Here is a 17,523-nt window from a genome sequence, read left to right on the forward strand (position 1 = left end):
GGTGTGCTACCATATTCAGCTAATTTTTGTATTTTTGGTAGAGATGGGGTTTTACCATGTTGTCCAGGCTGGTCTCGAAGTGATCTGCCTGCCTCAGCCTCCCATAGTACTGGGATTACAGGCATGAGCCACCTTGCTAGGCTGATATCCACTTTTTCGTTCCTGGTATTGGTTATTTTGTGTTTTCTCTTTCCTTGTCAATCTGGCTAGATGTTTATCAGTGTTATTGATCTTTTCAAAGAACCAGTTTTGGTTTCACTGATTTTCTTTATTGTTTTTCTCTTTTGAATTTTATTGAGTTTTGTTCTTATCTTTATTATTTCCTTCCTTCTACTTGCTTTGGAATTATTTTTGTTCTTTTTCTAGTTTCTTAAGATGGAAGCTAAGCTTGTTGATTAGATCTTTTCTCTTTGCCAACATATGTGTTGAATGCTATAAATTTCCCTCTAAATACTGTTTCAACTGCAGCACACAAGTTTTGGTTGATTTTATTTTTATTTTCCTTAAGTTCAAAATATTTCTCGTTTATCTTGGAACGTTCTTGTTGAGTCTCAGGTGATTTGTGTTGTTTAACCTGCAAGTATTCGTTGTTTTTGGAGACGAGTTCTTACTCTCTCACCCGGGCTGGAGTGCAGTGGCACAATCATAGCTCACTGCAGCCTCAAACTCCTGGGCTCAAGAAATCCTCCCGCCTCAGCCTCCTAAGTAGCTGGGACTATAGGCATGTGCCACCATGCTCAGCTAATTAAACTTTTTTCTTTTTTTTGGTAGAGACGGGGTCTCACTATGTTGCTCAGGCTGGTCTTGAACTCCTGGCCTCAAGTGATCCTCCCACCTTGGCTTCCAAAGCACTAGGATTACAGGCATAAGCCACTGTGCCCAGCTTCAAGTAATTTTGGATCATATCCAGAACATGTTCAGGGTCTTATTTAAATTCTAAAAAAGACTCCTGAGTTTTTTGTTGCTGCTGTTTAAGCGGACAATCAGCCTGATCAGGTTCAGGTCACAAATTCCAATAAGCCTTCTTTGAGCTGTGGTTTTTTTATTTTTCCTTTTTACAAGATTGCAGTATTTACTTCAAAAAATACATTGCTTCATAACCTTCAAAAATAGACCTGGCTTTGCTTTAGATTACTGATGCAGGCACTTTATAAACTTTATATCTTTGATGTCCCTTGCCTATTAAGATGCCCCTTGATGTCTTTTTGCCTGTTGAGTTTATTTGGTACATTATCCATTTCTGTAGTCATTCCTTAATTATTTGCTTTTGTCTTCCAACAAAAAGGAGTACCCAAGGATCCTGGTGTTTGCTAATGAGTTGCTAGGTACTGCTACATTCTAGTTATTTATCAGGATGCTTTCTAGACTTCAGCATCATCTCAACATGTGTTAATATGCTGTTTTGCAAAACAACTAAATTTTAAAAATATTCATGCATCATTAGTAATGATTAATTTAATAAAATCAGTCTTTACCTCATTACAAAACATACATTTTCAGCAGTAAAATCATCAGACTTCTGGTCTGGTGCAAGGTTTAACCATCTGTATGCGGGAGTCATTTATTCATGTAGTGGTTAGTGGTTCTGAAACAAATGATCTGAAATCACCATCTCTAGTTTTGATCTGGACATGTTTTTAGTGACAATCAGTGCAGTGTGACCAAGGTTACTTTGCATATCTTCCTTGGGCCAGTGCTATAGTGAGGTAGAGTCAGTACCTCCCAATTTAAAGCAACTTGAAAAACAGAAAAAAGCATCTGTCCTAGGGTTCTTCCAAAAATCTTAAAAGAAAATTAAAACAAGTGACAGACTGGAAGAAAACACCTGCTACATATTCTATAGACAAAGGCCTAATATCCAGAGGACACAAAGAGCTCCTACAAGTCAGAAAGAGAAATTCGACTAACCAATGGGCAGAGAATATGAGATACATGAAAAAGCATTCGATTTCACCAGCTCTTAGGGAAATGCAAATGAAAACAATAATGAAATACCAAATTTTGCTCTCCAAATGGCAAAAACTGAAATGGCTGATATGACCATGTACAAGCAAGGATGCAGGGAAATGAGTACTGTCACACACTGCAAGGAATATAAACTAATGAAGCTCTTTGGGAACACAACTGGGGAGTAGTCATGAAAGTTAAAAATACACATATACTGTTGCTCCCCCTAATTCTACTTCTACTCATCTATCCCAAAGAAACTTTCACATTTGTACACAAAAATGCATGCACTGTTTGTAATAGAGGAAAACTGGAAAAAAAGGTGAAATGTCTGTTACAAGGAAGTAGTTAATAGTAGTTACATAGTTTATTTCACCAAGAAAAATGGCGAGTTTCTCATTTAACATACTGTTAAATGAGAAAAGCAAGGGGGCAGAATGATACTTTACGGTCCTATTTATGCAACAAAACAAGATATCTTTGTACATAGGTGCCTCTCTCTCTCTCTCTTTCTCTCCAAATGCACAGAAGAGGATGGAAGGAGATACATCAAATTGTTGAAAGTGGCTACTCTCCTCTGGGGCAGGGGCATGATTGGTAGTAGGTGACAGAAAATGTGTGGGCTGCTTACATTTTGCTATGTATATTAATGTATTGTTCGAACTATGGCAAAATGTATCCATAAATCACTTATGCAGTGCTGGGAAAACTGGCTAGCCATATGTAGAAAGCTGAAACTGGATCCCTTCCTTACACCTTATACAAAAATTAATTCAAGATGGATTAAAGACTTAAATGTTAGACCTAAAACCATTAAAATCCTACAAGAAAACCTAGGCAATACCATTCAGGACATAGGCGTGGGCAAGGACTTCATGTCTAAAACACCAAAAGCAATGGCAACAAAAGCCAAAATTGACAAATGGGATCTAATTAAACTAAAGAGCTTCTGCACAGCAAAAGAAACTACCATCAGAGTGAACAGGCAACCTACAGAATGGGAGAAAAGTTTTGCAACCTACTCATCTGACAAAGGCCTAATATCCAGAATCTACAATGAACTCAAACAAATTTACAAGAAAAAAACAAACAACTCCATCAAAAAGTGGGCAAAGGACATGAACAGACACTTCTCAAAAGAAGACATTTATGCAGCCAAAAAACACATGAAAAAATGCTCATCACTGGCCATCAGAGAAATGCAAATCAAAACCACAGTGAGATACCATCTCACACCAGTTAGAATGGCCATCATTAAAAAGTCAGGAAACAACAGGTGCTGGAGAGGATGTGGAGAAATAGGAACACTTTTACACTGTTGGTGGGACTGTAAACTAGTTCAACCATTGTGGAAGTCAGTGTGGCAATTCCTCAGGGATCTCGAACTAGAAATACCATTTGACCCAGCCATCCCATTACTGGGTATATACCCAAAGGACTATAAATCATGCTGCTATAAAGACACATGCACACGTATGTTTATTGCGGCACTATTCACAATAGCAAAGACTTGGAACCAACCCAAATGTCCAACAACAATAGACTGGATTAAGAAAATGTGGCACATATACACCATGGAATACTATGCAGCCATAAAAAACGATGAATTTGTGTCCTTTGTAGGGACATGGATGAAATAAATATCGCAAGGACAAAAAACCAAACACCGTGTTCTCATCAGGTGGGAATTGAAAAATGAGAATCATGGACACAGGAAGGAAATCATACGGAAGGAAGGTCTGTCCTCCCTTGACTAACTTAGTCCTCTTCCCATTAATCTCTCTGCCTCTTTCCTTTATTGTCAGCTCCATCCCTTACTGGCTGTGTATTATTGAGCAATATTCATAAGTTTCAGTTTCTTCATCTGTAGTAGGGGTATTATAGTAATAATAGTGCCTCTATCAAAGTTAGCTATTATTATGATGATGGGGACTCTACTTCTTTTGACTCTTGCTGGCCTACAGTCTGTGCTTAGATACGCAATCACTGGCAATGGGCTTCTCTGTTTGCCGCCAGTCTTTTCAGGCAATCCTATCTCTGTCCAGGCGTTGACACCTGACTTTGGGAAGTCCCCATGGCACTCCTAGTTGTCCTGTCCCTGGCCACCCTTTTGGCCTTGTTCAGGTAGCTGCCAGGGTCCTGCTGTTACTAGTTTCGCCACCAAAACTGCCTGGGCTGGGCTTTTGTTCACGAGATGCCTGATCAGTGACATAGCCTAGATGTGCTCGGGAACATCCCTGCTTTTTCAATGTTGCCGAGTGGCAGTCATCTACCTGCCAGAAGGGGAGTGCTGAGTCCCTGAGGATGGACAAGTGTCTGCGTGGTGTTTCATTATCTCCTCTGAAGGTCTGTGCTTTAACAAACAGCTTGCTGTAGGGCTGCACATGCATACTTTTAGGCTGACTTCAATAAGTTCTGGTGCAGACTATGTGTTAGAGAGCCAGTCTGGTCCACAGGACATGTTACCACACGAAGCCAGCACCAAACTGAGGCCATCTCCATGCTGAGTGGAATGGCGGCTGCGAGGAGGGCTATTCCCACCCTTGTGTATTCTGCTTTTGGAGGCTCTCGGTGGATTTCAACAGGGGGACTCATCAGAGTTTCCAGAGTAGTTGACAAGAGACACAGCAAACCTTCTGCTATTTGCAGGTATTCCCTGTTCAGCATCACTGACAAAACCCTCTTCCCCACCTCTGTCCCGGCTATAAATGTTCATCCTTCTAATCAATACAAGACAACAAAACACACTTTTCCTTCTTAGAAGTGAAACAACAAATTACCAACTATCTGCCCTGGGCAAATCAGTCAGCGGAGCACAGTTCCTGCTGGTGTATTTAAAGAGCATCTTCTTCCCTTTAGAGAGTGCCGAGAGGGCCTCAGCCTGGAGGGACCACACGCTTACCGACATGACCCTGTGGCTCTGCATCCAGGAGCTTCCTGGTTTATATAAAGCTGCCACTTTTCTGCAGGGTTATTCTGATACATAGATAATAATATCTGCTGGCAAAGTTATTTTTGAAATACTTGAATGAAAATTATCATGTCAAGAATGTACATTACTGCTACGATGAGACTTAGAATGCATCAGCTGCCTTCTGAAAATCTGAAATGACCCTCCTATAAGGGAAAGAAATTTCATTTTAAGGCATTTCATTAAAATGAAATAGGTGTTGAGAAAATTGGTTATTTGAAAAAGATTCAACTTAGAGCCTCAGCTTACATACCATATTCTACAATAAATCCTAAATGAGTTGAGTGTGAAAAATTGAACAATATAAAAAAACCCTATAAGTAAATTTAGGAAGGTATTAAACAGATCCCTGACGATGAACAACCTACCATTATTGTTATTACATTGACCGTTTCTAAGTATGAAAGCAATGGAAGAACTCATAAAAGAAAAGATCAATGGATTTGACTGTATGAAAAATAATAATGTACTGTAAATTATAATGTACCTTACTAGTCACTATTATTACTGGTAAAACAAAGGGGGAAATAGTGAGTTGCTTCTTTGAGAACCTGGAAATTAAGGAATTGACGTCACCTAATAAGAGCTGAACTAGCAAAAAATCTTCACACAGCTCTCCCTGAGATAAAACCAAGAGCATATGTGATATCAATCATTGCACCTGTCCTACCTACACCCTTTTTAAAAGAGAGAGCTTCCTCCCCTTTGCTGCCTAGGTGGCCACTTTCTGACATACAAGACCTCTTTTCCTCCTTGGTCATAGTTTCCTGGACCAGAGGTGGGTTCCTGACCCCAAAGCAGCACATGCTTAAGCCTGCTAGCAGCCACTGTCCTAAAGACCTAGAAAACACAAATTGGTCCAGTCAGATTCTCTTTCTCATACCTTTGAGCTAAGAAATAAGCAGATAATTAGCTCAGTAGCCTTGGGGACTGAATATTAAAGGATATTTTCAGGTACAGCTGGGACCAGGGAAGACCAAAGCCAGGAGGAAGCGGGACTATGGTCAGCAGGGCCAGCCGGTTACAAGAGCAGACAGGCATGGAGGGAGCGACAGGCACGGAGGGAGCGACAGGCACGGAGGGAGCGACAGGCACTGAGGGAGGCCTGGAGGCGCAGCGCTAGGCTCTAAGGCCGCCCTGGGTCCTCTTGGCTCTCCAGGTCCTGGTTCCAGCTCCTATTACAGCTTGGAGGGGCCTCAGATCTTATAATCGTATCTTAATGGGATTCTTGTCATCACCACACATGTATCCTAACCCTGAGCTAGCTCATCAGGTTTATGTTTCTAAAATCAAAAGAGCCAAACTAGAAGTGATTGTTTCTGTGACCCCAAATCCTATGCAAAGTGACTTGTGGTTCATCCTGGAGAGGTAGGAGTGGGATAAAATTATGGTTTAGTAAGAAGAAGCCTCACAAATGGTGCTTTACTGTGTCTGGCAAAACAGGTATCGTGTGCAGAAGGAGGCTGGTCAGCCTGGAGAACAGATGAGTCAGGTTGGCAATGGTGAGTGGGCACTGTCCAGAGAAGGCAGGGACTGGACCAAGGCCTATCACTGCTGCAGGAATGTTCACTGCTGTGAGCAATGGAAGCCTTGTGAGGCTTAATTGTGAGCATGGGAACCTATCTCTCCAAACTCTTTACTTCTCTGTTTTGATTCCCTTTGTGCTTGGAGAGGCTCACTTATCGGCCTTTCAACAACTAATCTAGCTTGTTTCCTGGGAGGACGTGCCATGGATAGAGGTGGTTTAAGACTTCCTGCCTATAAAAGAACATCCACCGTGGTAAATAAATAAGTTGCCTCTCTGATTTGCAGTCCATTGGACTGGCATGGGTCAGCCTTCCTCTGTTCTCCTAGCCAGGTCTTGGACCTTGGTTCACTCACTAAGGTAAGACTACTCTGTCAGGACTCTTGGAAGGTAGCCATCCATCTTTTTTTGGTGGCATTCCAACCAAATCATTGCTCCCTTCTCTATATATGATAATTATTAGTGTTCAATCTTGCTAGTGAATGTACACTACAGCCCTCCAACTTGCTCCAAATCATTTTTTTTGTTTGATCTCCAAACTATGACAGCAAAACATTAAATTTCATGAAGATATCAGTCATACTGGTTATGGGTTGTTACTCAGATAACTTCATGTCTTGGAATATTCTGCAATTTCAGTGACACCTGAACTGTTACAGAGAGACCTTAATAAGTCATCTTTGCTCTTTTCATCTCTAGATACCTGAGTCATCTCAGAAAGATGCTTTTGTGTCTTGCTTTTCAAGAGTCCCATGATCTCTATCATTTAATTACCTTCTTGTCAAAATGTTCTTTCACATGATCAAATAAATTTTCAATACAATTGCAAATTATTTCTTCCTTTTTTGAGTCTCTTTAAAGCTGAATTATAATTTATCGGTCCTTCTGTATGTCATCAAGTAATATACAGTTGGTTCTCTTACAACCATGTTTCTTTAACAGGAATTATCTCATATGCAATTGGTTAACAGGGAACTGATGTCAGTGTAATACATAGTCTTATTTGTTCACATAGGATTTTCTCCTCGTATGTTAAAATTTTGCACCACCAACTAAAAGCAACTGAATACAAAGTAAGCTGGCACAGCCGAGCCCAGGAAGCTGTGGAGAAATGCAGGACTGAACTGCAGCCCCCTTGCCTCCACGTTCCTTTTCGTGGTCCAGCATGGCTGGGTGCTGTCTCTTAGGGGGGCTTATCGTGCTGCTGTCCCCCATCTCTGCACATGATGCTCATGCCTCCATCTCTCAGCAGCTCAACCCTTCCTTAAATCCTCTTCTATCATGATAACCTTATTTTAGAAAAAAAAATCTGATGTTTTAATAATAGATTGTGTTTCCTTATGTATTAGGAATTTAGCATGCCATTTATATCATTATTTTTAATAGGTTTGTAATTGGTTTTGTTACAGTTAAAGCAGCATGGGTTCTGAGCGGTCTCCCCCAGTCTTAATTTTCCTATAATCCCTGATTTTTCTGTGTACCATTTTGTATTTGTTCCATTATAGCACCTATACTTAAATCCAATCTTTAAGCTCCCCATTCACAGCTTTCTTTTTTTCAGGATAAAGAAGTCTAACTGTTGTCTTTTCTCATAAGAACTACCTCCCATTGCTTTACAGATGTCTCTTATTTCAGGCCATAGATAAATTTCTGTAAGGTCTGTAGTAAACATCATTTTTGTGTGCTTAGCATTTCTTCCTTTGGAGAAAGATACCTGCTCTATTCTTTAAAAATTTTGTTCAGTTTATATGGTGCAGATGGGCTAAGCACCTGCCTGAGGAGTGGGGACACGATCTAGGCCTAGTCAATCAGAGCATTTTATTCCCCTGGCTGTAGGGATTGGTTCAGAGATGGGTACATGACTTAAGCCAGGTCGATCATTCGTCCCTCCAGTGACTTTTGCCAGTGTTGCTGGGCAAGGTCCCTTTCAACGAAGTTACGAATTCTAAAGACCATGTAAACTTGGAGTTTCCAGGGGCATTTTGCCACGAACTGGGGAGAGGCTGTCAGACAACGTAGTCAAGCAGAACTGAGACGAGGGAGAGGAGAAGAGAGGAGAGAGAGATGCATTTGAAGCTAGTTGTACTCCTTAGATTCCCCAGTTACCTGAGACAACACATTTCCTTCTATTCTTACAGTCAAACATTGTAACCAATGCAAATTGGGTACAAACAATTAATTGAAGTTTTTGATAAATGTAATTTTAAAAATCAGACTAAATACTCTAGTACACTAGCAGAGCTTGTTATTGAAAATAAATGTGGTGAATCATTTAATAAATCAAAAATTACTTTGTAACTTTTAAATCTTCTCTTTACCTGCTTTTCTCTGAACCCTTTCTATTCTTGTAGGTATCTGGAATTACTGGGGAAATACAGTATAATGTTGACATGGAAATGCTGGGTTGAGGGAAGGGATGACATCTTGGCTTTTATATTTCTTACTTTTGAGAATATAATTTTTTTTACTTTATGGTAATACATTTTTATTTTCTGGTCCCCGATGACTCCTCTGCCTGCCCTTAATCAGGCTTTCTTGAGTCCTTATTTGTGCTGGTTTTGGTACATAAGCATAAATATTTCATTACACCTATTCCTACTAAACCACATCTACATTTATGCTTTGAATTCTCTTGTATTTTTTGAAGCATCAGTAAACTCACTCAGTTGGAGTTGTATACAGCCTGAAAATACAACCCTTCACCTCTATTCTCCAAACCACCGAAAATGATAGTTGAAACACATGTGGGACACCGAATCCTACCACGGCTGCTGCAAGCCCATGGGGGACCTTTGTGCAAACTAGAAAAAGGTGGGCAGATGCGACGCTGAGTGGCGCACATGGGAGGGAGAGCAACGGCAGGCTGGACTTCAGCCCCACTCACTCCCACAACTGGGCCCCAAAGTGCCAAAGATGACCCGTCATTAATCACGCTACAAAGAGCCTTTTAATTTTCGTGGACTATGCTCAAAGCTCCTGAGCTAGGGTCTAGTTTGAGCCTTTTGTTGGGCATATCATGTAGGATAAAGGCCAAAGAGTCAGGGAAATTGAATAACAACTGAGAGAAATTTAAACTCAGAAGACAATGTCAAAATCAGGTAAGTGTGAATTGATGGAGATCATATATAGGATTAAAAAGTTCTGGAGTTGGACAGAAATTCTAGATCAGCCTGGCCAAGATGGTGAAACCCCGTCTCTACTAAAAATACAAAAAATTAGCCAGGCGTGGTGGTGGGCGCCTGTAGTCCCAGCTACTCGGGAGGCTGAGGCAGGAGAATTGCTTGAACCCGGGAGGTGGAAGTTGCAGTGAGCCGAGATTACGCTATTGCACTCCAGCTTGGACGACAGAGTGAAACTCCATCTCAAAAGAAAAAAAAAAAACAAACCCTATAAACCAGCGAAAATACCATATTTCACAGAATCTAAGACAATGTCAACTAGAAGACCAATCGCCAATACAGAGATTTTTAAAATGTAAAAAAAAAAAAAAAAAAAAAAGGCCAAATGGGACGGTTAAATGCATCCCGACAACACAGGTGTTAGGAGTATAAAAACTGTGTCTCTTAGAATCTGTGACATATATGGTAAAACCCACCTTACAGGTGTGTCTCCTCCCTATGAGGATTAAATGAGGTAACATAGGTCAAGTTCTCAGCCCAGCCCGGAGTAAGTGCTCAATAAATGCCGAAGGCTGCTGTTACTGCTGGTGTTGTCCTTGTAATTTGGAGCTGGCAACAAATAGTAACAAAAGGATATACTTGATCGGGGTCATCATAATCTAGCAAAACAGCCTGGATGTTGTCTTTTCGTTACTCCAGGAAAAGTTACAAGAAGCAGACACGCAGGAGGTAGGTCCAAAAGTAAACCTCCAATGACGCTTAAGTACAGAACATGCACAGAACTGACAAATAGCAAAAACAGTCTGGTTTATTCTGCCGACAGAGACCCGGATCTGAGAAATGATTTTCCCAAATCCCAAATGTACAAGAGAAACATTTTTTAAAAGGGCATTGGTCAAATGGTGGGTTGGGGGGTTCTTTGAATTTGGAGTAGGGGGAAGAAAACTTCCAGAATGTTTTGCTAGCTTTTCTAGTGTTTGTTTTTCTTTTCCTTTGCCTCTCACTAACAGCTTCTTTTATTACATTCCCTGTGATTTTTGAATTGATTGCCGAGTGCCTCACTAGTGAAAACCTACTGTGCAGGCTCCTGTGATGTGAGTTTTCATTTAGGCCTGGAGGGGTCTGTGGAGGGATGAAGAGGTGCCAAGAGGTGTCAGTCAAGCTCTTTTACCTGCCTGCAAGGCAGCCGTTTCAGGACTAGTCTGGAGTGGGCCTTAAGCCAGGGGACAGCCATTCATTGTCCTCTGTTGCCAAAGACAATGCTGCCAGTGGTAGAACAGTGATGTGAAAAAACTAATGCCTGGATTCTAGTAAGCAAAACCATGCCTGGCTTATGCCACTGCCTCTAAAGCAGTCTACTTCTTTTCCCACTTTGGGCTCAGTGGCATTTTTAGAGACATGACAGATGGAAGCAGGGTGTAAATGAACGTGTGCAAAACCCCAGCCCATGTGAAGAAAAGCAGCCTAATCATCTTGTATATGGAACAGGTAGATATAATAAAAATGGCTCTCCGACAGAAACACAGACTCTTATTATTTTTCAGGGAGATTTTAAATTGGTTACTCCTCCCATTTCTTATTTCAACTTATTTCAACATCAGGATTGATGTAAATGGCGTCTAGAGAAAGACAAAAAGGAGTTTGTGGCAAGAGTTTATCTACCTAGTCGGGTTGGCTTCTTTTAAGAAAAGGACATTATATGGAAGTTCAGACTGACTGATGGTGCCATATGCAAATTAGATATTATACAGCCACTACTACATTGATAGCCTTTAGGGAGTTTGGAGAAGGAAGGCAGCTCAAGAGGCAGCTGTGGATCACAATGTCAGAGAAAAACAAACTACCCCAGGAGACAGTGGCAACCTGAATTTTAAACATGTGGGCTGACTGGTTTGCAGTTCACAAATACAGCTTTTGTTTCTTCTCTGCAGGCCAATTACACGTGTGCCCCTCGGCATCTCAATCTTGCCTCGGGGTCCAGAGGCAGGATGTAGCCCAGTTTGGGAGCAGAGCTGAGTCACCATCCCGTGCAGACCGGGCAAATTCATGTCATGCTCCTGCCTCCTGCCTCCTAGATTCACTGAAGGACTCCTTGGGGACTGCAAATTCCATTTGATTTCATTTCTCCCTAAGAAAAATGCACTCACTCATATCCTAAATTTCCAGAAACTTGTGTCCTTCAAGGTTGCCGTGGAAATTTTAAATGTGTGTACAAGTTCCACCTTCCTCCTCCTTAGTCCTAACCTGGTGTCTGAGATGCCGTGATGGCAGCCTACTCCCTGAGGTCAAGCACCGTGAGGGGTATTCAGTAACGCGGCTGAGTCTCCATGACCCGCTCACCCGGGCCCCTTGGATTAGAGCACAATTTGAAAGATGGGTGGCCAGGAGATGGGTCTTGCTTCGGTATTTGCATAAAGTGAAATGAAGACCGGTCCTGGCTTTATAGGCATCACTGAATTAACTATGTTCTTGGCAGCAATGGAATCTGGAATCTCAATGTTGGTGTGAGCTATGCTTGTTATTTTCTGGATAAAACAAAAGTTTACTTGTCCAGATCTTCTCCTAACACATCTGGGCCCTTTGAGCATGAATGATAAGCAGACACCTTCTCTGGGCAGATCAATGACAGCCCTCAGTTGGTCGGCCCTTGGCTCTTGGGCAGGAAACACCTGTGCAGCTTTTAAGGCAGCCCCCAACCTGCCTAATCTTCAGAATGTGGCAAACTTGCTCCACCAACATACATGATTGCACCACGGTGATGGGGAATTTGTAGTTATTTCCACTGTACTTAGAGTGAAAAACTAAGTATATTAGTATAGTCAGTTGGCGCCTTCCATCATTAGTCTATTTCATTAATGTTGGAATGGTTTTATTTTGGTTTACAGAGTAAGATATTTTCTAAGAGCAAAACTTTATATTATTTCTTAGGGAGAAGCAGTTTATAAAAGGTCTTCTCTCTTATCCCTCCAAGGATGAAAACAGACCACCGGGTCCCTTGAGGTAAGGGGGTGCTGACGAATTGGCCCTGGCTCCACTAAAGTCAGCTTCCTCTTTCCCCTCCTTCTCCCCTTCAAGCCAAGTAGACTATCATTGCCCGCTGTCTGGGACTGGGCTGCCCCCCAGCAGAGTGTCTGCCTTCCCACCTGAAGGAGATCAGCCTAGAATCAATTTCCTTATTGGTGTGGGTGACTGGACCCTCTGAGAATCAGATAAGCTATGGATGGACATTATCTTCAGAAAAATACAAACATTCCTAACTCCCAGTTTTTCTCATGCAGTTTTAGGATGTTCAGGAATCCAGGTGAAGAAAGGAGTTTGAAATCTTTTTTTGTACCTGCGATCTTCTGGCAGTCTGATGACCTTATGGACCCCTTCTCAGGATAATAATTTGGTGCATAAAGTAAAATACACAGGCTTTTAAGATAAACCAATTATACTGAAATAGTTATTAAAATTGTAAAACCTTTTGTGATACAGAAATATCTATGTACTTTTATATAAATGTATTAAATAAAAAGATCTAATGGTGAGTCTAATAACCACTGTAATTTTGTACTGATAGCACAAAGGATATTTTACAACGTCTGCCCCTCTGTGGTGTGACATGAAAGCCTGACTTCCACTGGGTTCATCATTGAAGTGGTACTACATTTCAGTTAGAGGTTAGTAAAAATACAGGGGCATTTCTCTTCTATCAAGGTCCTGGACCTTAGGTCAAGAACCCCTGAGACACAAGGATTCTGAGTGTGGCTGTTGGGTGTGGCTCTGGGTCTGGCTGCCTCAGCCCCTTCTGTCTCAGGCCACAGAGGGGACTGTGGGGCTCCTGTTTACTGACCGAGACAAACTGAGGCTATCATAATTTTTATATTCTGTTAGAAAAATTAAAGGGGGCACTCACAGTGGCTTCTGTCCTGTCCTCACTTGTAGGCGGAGAAAAGGGGGTAGTAAGAGAGACCCAGCGGGCCAGCTGTGAGCCGGTAACTGCTGCCTTCTCCAGCACAGAGGTGAGGCACAGGGATCGCCTCTGTGAAGCCACCCTGAGCCTGGGAGATGGGTCTCTGTGGTCTCTTTTAGTTTGGGATGAAAAAAACATTGTCCTCTTACTTTTAAAAGGATTTGAGGCTGGGTGTGATGGCTCACCACCTGTAATCCCAGCACTTTGGGAGGCCGAGGTGGGTGCATCACTTGAGGTCAGGAGTTCGAGACCAGCCTAGCCAACGTGGTGAAACCTCATCTCTACTAAAATCACAAAAATTAGCTGGGTGTGATGGCATGCACCTATAGTCCCAGTTACATGGGAAGCTGAGGCAGGAGAATCACCTGAACCTGGGAGGTGGAGGTTGCAGTGAGCTGAGATCGCGCCACTGCACTCCAGCCTGGGCAACAGAGTGAGACTCTGTCTCAAAAAAAAAAAAAAAAAAAAAGAGAGAATTTGAGGCACATTTTACTGAGTTGCCTCTTGCCTTAACTTCACCTTTGCAGGGGTACTCACCTAAGGGGGAGCCCTCCGTGGCAGCCTCCACCCTGGGAAGGCACGATGGCTTGTTTTTGCTTCTTATCCTCCTACCGGCTTACTGAATGATGCTAAAATATCGTACCTGTGCCAAATATGCTAAGTAGAAGCTTTGGGAGGTGTAAGCGTGTTTCACCATACTTGAAATACCAAATGACGTCTCACTGTAACCGTGAAGTTATGATTAGCTGAGCTACTGCTGAAAAACACCAGGGAAAAGCACAACTCTCTGATTGGGATGCTGGAGCTCAGGTCTGCCTGAGGATGAAAAGTTGAAGTTCTAGACAAAAGAAAGTGCTTTTCCTGCTGGGTGGTGGGAGGGATCACATACTTCCTAGGGAAGGCTCTCAAAGTAGCTTCCTTGGCAGGGGCTGTCCTGAAACTGGGCTTCATGGCCATCGGGAGGCACATCATGACCTGATTTTCACCAGGAAAATGGTTTCTGAAAGAGGCTCACAGAATATCATCTGCTTACCAATTTTACTTCTTGCTTCATTTATACTTTCTCCCAGGGCCTTGGCTTCAGAAAATCTGGAGGGGAAAAAAGTGAAAATTGCAGTTTTTCTGTTCATCCTACAAGATGTTTTAAAAATAATAGATTTCTTAGAGGTCACTAAAATATGATGAAACTTCATTGAAAGACACAAAAGAAAAATCTAAATAAGTAAAATATATTAGGCTTAAAAATAGAGAGAAAATTGGTATTAATTATAGGTATTGTTAATTTTTACTCTATCCAGCACAGAATTTGTATTCTCATAGTCTCTCATTTGTGACTTTTAATTTATATTATTTCATGATGCAAAGATATCAGAATAAAGCCTGGCTGTAAGGTTTCTGTGCTGTGTTCTATTGATTATGATACCAAGATCTTATAACCAAAGAATATATACTTACATAACTTTTTTCTGATTATAAAATAATATATCAGAGGTTGTAAAACTATGGCTGGTTATGAGACAAATCCAGCCTGCTGCCTGTTTCTGTAAATAAAGTTGCCCTGGAACACCGCCACCTCTATTCACTGACGCATTGTCTGTGGCTTCTTTCACGCTACAAGACAGAGTCGACTAGATGTGACAGAGGCTGCGTGGCCTACAGCGCTGAAAATATTTTCTACCTGGCCCTTTATAGAGGAAGTTTGCTGATTCCTGTTATATACCATTACTAAGCCAGATTTTGAAAATATAAAAACAAGAAAAAAATTCTCAAGTACTCCTCTACCCAGAAATAAGCACATTTGATACACGTATCCACCCCGTCTTTTATAGAGCCAGTTTTTATAGGGTTGGGATCATACTACAGATATGATTTTGTGCCCTGATTTTTTTTTTTCACTTAGCATTATAACACAAGTCCTTCCCTATATTATGAGATGCATGCCTTTGATGGCTTCATGCTAGTCTACCAGATTGTTGTGCTAATGTTTAGTGAGTGATTCTTTTATGTTTCTGGCCTATGTTTATGAGACACCCAGGATGAGCCAACTTTCTGCTAGAGAAGCAGACAGGACATAGCCTGTGTGAGAACATGTAGTTCAGTCCCTACACATAGTGGGCCCTCATGAAATGTTAGTTGCTTTCCCTCCTCTCCTTTCTGCCATGAAGTTAAAGAGACAATTGAAAGCCTATGAAAGCAAGCACCTAATACATGGCTGAGTTAAATGACTGTGCCTTGGCGGGTGCTAGTCATGCCATTAGAGTTTGACTAGGGAGTGGCCTGTCCATGAGTGAGTGGGGAGCTGTCAGGAAAGCTTCACGTACAAGGTGGGAGTGACCTGGGTTTTGTGGATCCACAGGAGTTTTTAGAAAATGTTTTATTATGAAAATTTCCAAATATACACAGAATAGTAGAATGAACCCTAACATACTCAGTATCACATTTTATTAATTGTCCAGTTTTATTTCAACTGTTTCCCCTCCTCCTCCCCGCTCTTCTCTTCTCACTTCCCTGTCTCTAATATCCTGGCAAATCCCAGATATCCTATTGTTTCATCCTTGAACACTTCAGTTGCCTGGGATTGTGCTGGAGGAAGTGAGCAGAGGAGGGCATTCCAGGCAGGGGAACAACATAAGCAAAGGCCAGAGTGCCACGACTGCTCTGTGTTGGATGGAAAAGAAGTGTGAATTATGTCATTGCTATTTTCCAAATCTGTCTGCTGGGCCAGGGACTGTGGACAGGAGGTTTCCAGGGAAGGGGACTAAACTTTTTCTCAATGTTAGCTTCTTGGGACTCCGCCCCTGGCTCCCTTATTAAGGCTGTTCAGGCTCATCGTAGATTATGTATGTCCTCTCCTCAGTGATGGCCTGTCACCTTCCAGGGAGAAGTACAGTTCCACTTGATGCAATTCAGACATTTACATGACGCACAGGTCACTGTGCTGGGCTGTATGGGCTCATACGGCCTCTGCTGCTGGGCAGGCATAAGGCGACATTTGCTGCAGGCCATTCGGAAGATGAGGACCATCTTCAACTCTCCATGCTGCCAAGGGAGGGCCTACGACCATTTCATCACTACTCTGTCCATCCCCAGTACCTAGGATTTATAGGATCTGACAGTCACATGTTGCTCAACGAGTGACTCCTCCCATTTCCTGTTTCATAGGCTTCTGGAAGCTTCAGACTCTTTGGAATAAGGAAAATACAAGAGCAAGGGTGCAAAACTGCTGAAATTCACACTGAAATTCACATCAGTGCTGGAGGAAACCAGAGTACAGACAGCAAAGGAAGATAACATAAGCAGAAGAGGAACTTTCCACTGCAGTGCTGCCCAGAGAAGCCCTGACAGGCCTGGGATGGAGTCCCCCAGCCTTGGCGGTGCCCAGATGTGTCTGGGGGGCCTGGCAGTGGGAGCCGCTGAGTGCTGTGGTCAACTCTCTCCAAAGAGCCGCCCTGCTCCAGAGCTGGCAGAAACTGTGGGGAAAGCCACGAGCTGTTCCTGTCTCTCTGTTGCAGCCCAGTCCTGAGCTAAAAAGGGCTTTCCCACTAGAGAGGTGTGGTCTGAGGGCTGTGCAGTCTTCATGAGACCATTTTCCCGTCACTCTGGAAGTTGTCACCACTCCAGGCCACCCCACCCACATGTGTTCCTGATCCCTGGTTGTCAAGACCAACTCTGAAAGGCCCAACCCTGAGTGTGGAGAGGGAAAGAGCAAGCGTCAAAGGAGATGGGAGAGATGAGAAGGCTAAGAACTCGGTTAGGAAAGATGCGAGAAAGAGGGTGACCCCATCAGTGCTGCCACGTTCTTTCTGGCCCACCTGCATCCTCACGCCTCTCCAGCCAGCCCCAGTCTCTCTCCCTCCTCACTTGCTCCCTTTCCTCCTGCCCCTCCATCTGAATTCTGCTCACCTAAACTTCACCAGGGGGCGTTTCCTGCCTCCTGATTTTCTAAAAGGCACATCCTCATCCATAAGATGGCTCAGGGAGCCAGCTTCTGGCCAAGGGTACATTG

At 42.5% G+C, this 17,523-nt stretch overlaps 1 protein-coding gene across 2 annotated transcripts in view; it reads right to left on the bottom strand.

The window, feature by feature from the left end:
* KIF6 (kinesin family member 6) overlaps positions 1-17,523 on the bottom strand; it is a 373,885-nt gene that overhangs the window by 63,710 nt on the left and 292,652 nt on the right. For both annotated transcript variants that reach the window (XM_058432302.1, XM_032141106.2), the window contains exon 15: positions 14,551-14,606. In XM_058432302.1, the coding sequence (XP_058288285.1) occupies positions 14,551-14,606 (56 nt within the window). The remainder of the gene's footprint in view (positions 1-14,550; positions 14,607-17,523) is intronic.

The sequence above is a fragment of the Hylobates moloch genome, unplaced genomic scaffold (genome assembly GCF_009828535.3).
Source record: "Hylobates moloch isolate HMO894 unplaced genomic scaffold, HMol_V3 SCAFFOLD_20, whole genome shotgun sequence".
Lineage (NCBI taxonomy): Eukaryota > Metazoa > Chordata > Mammalia > Primates > Hylobatidae > Hylobates > Hylobates moloch.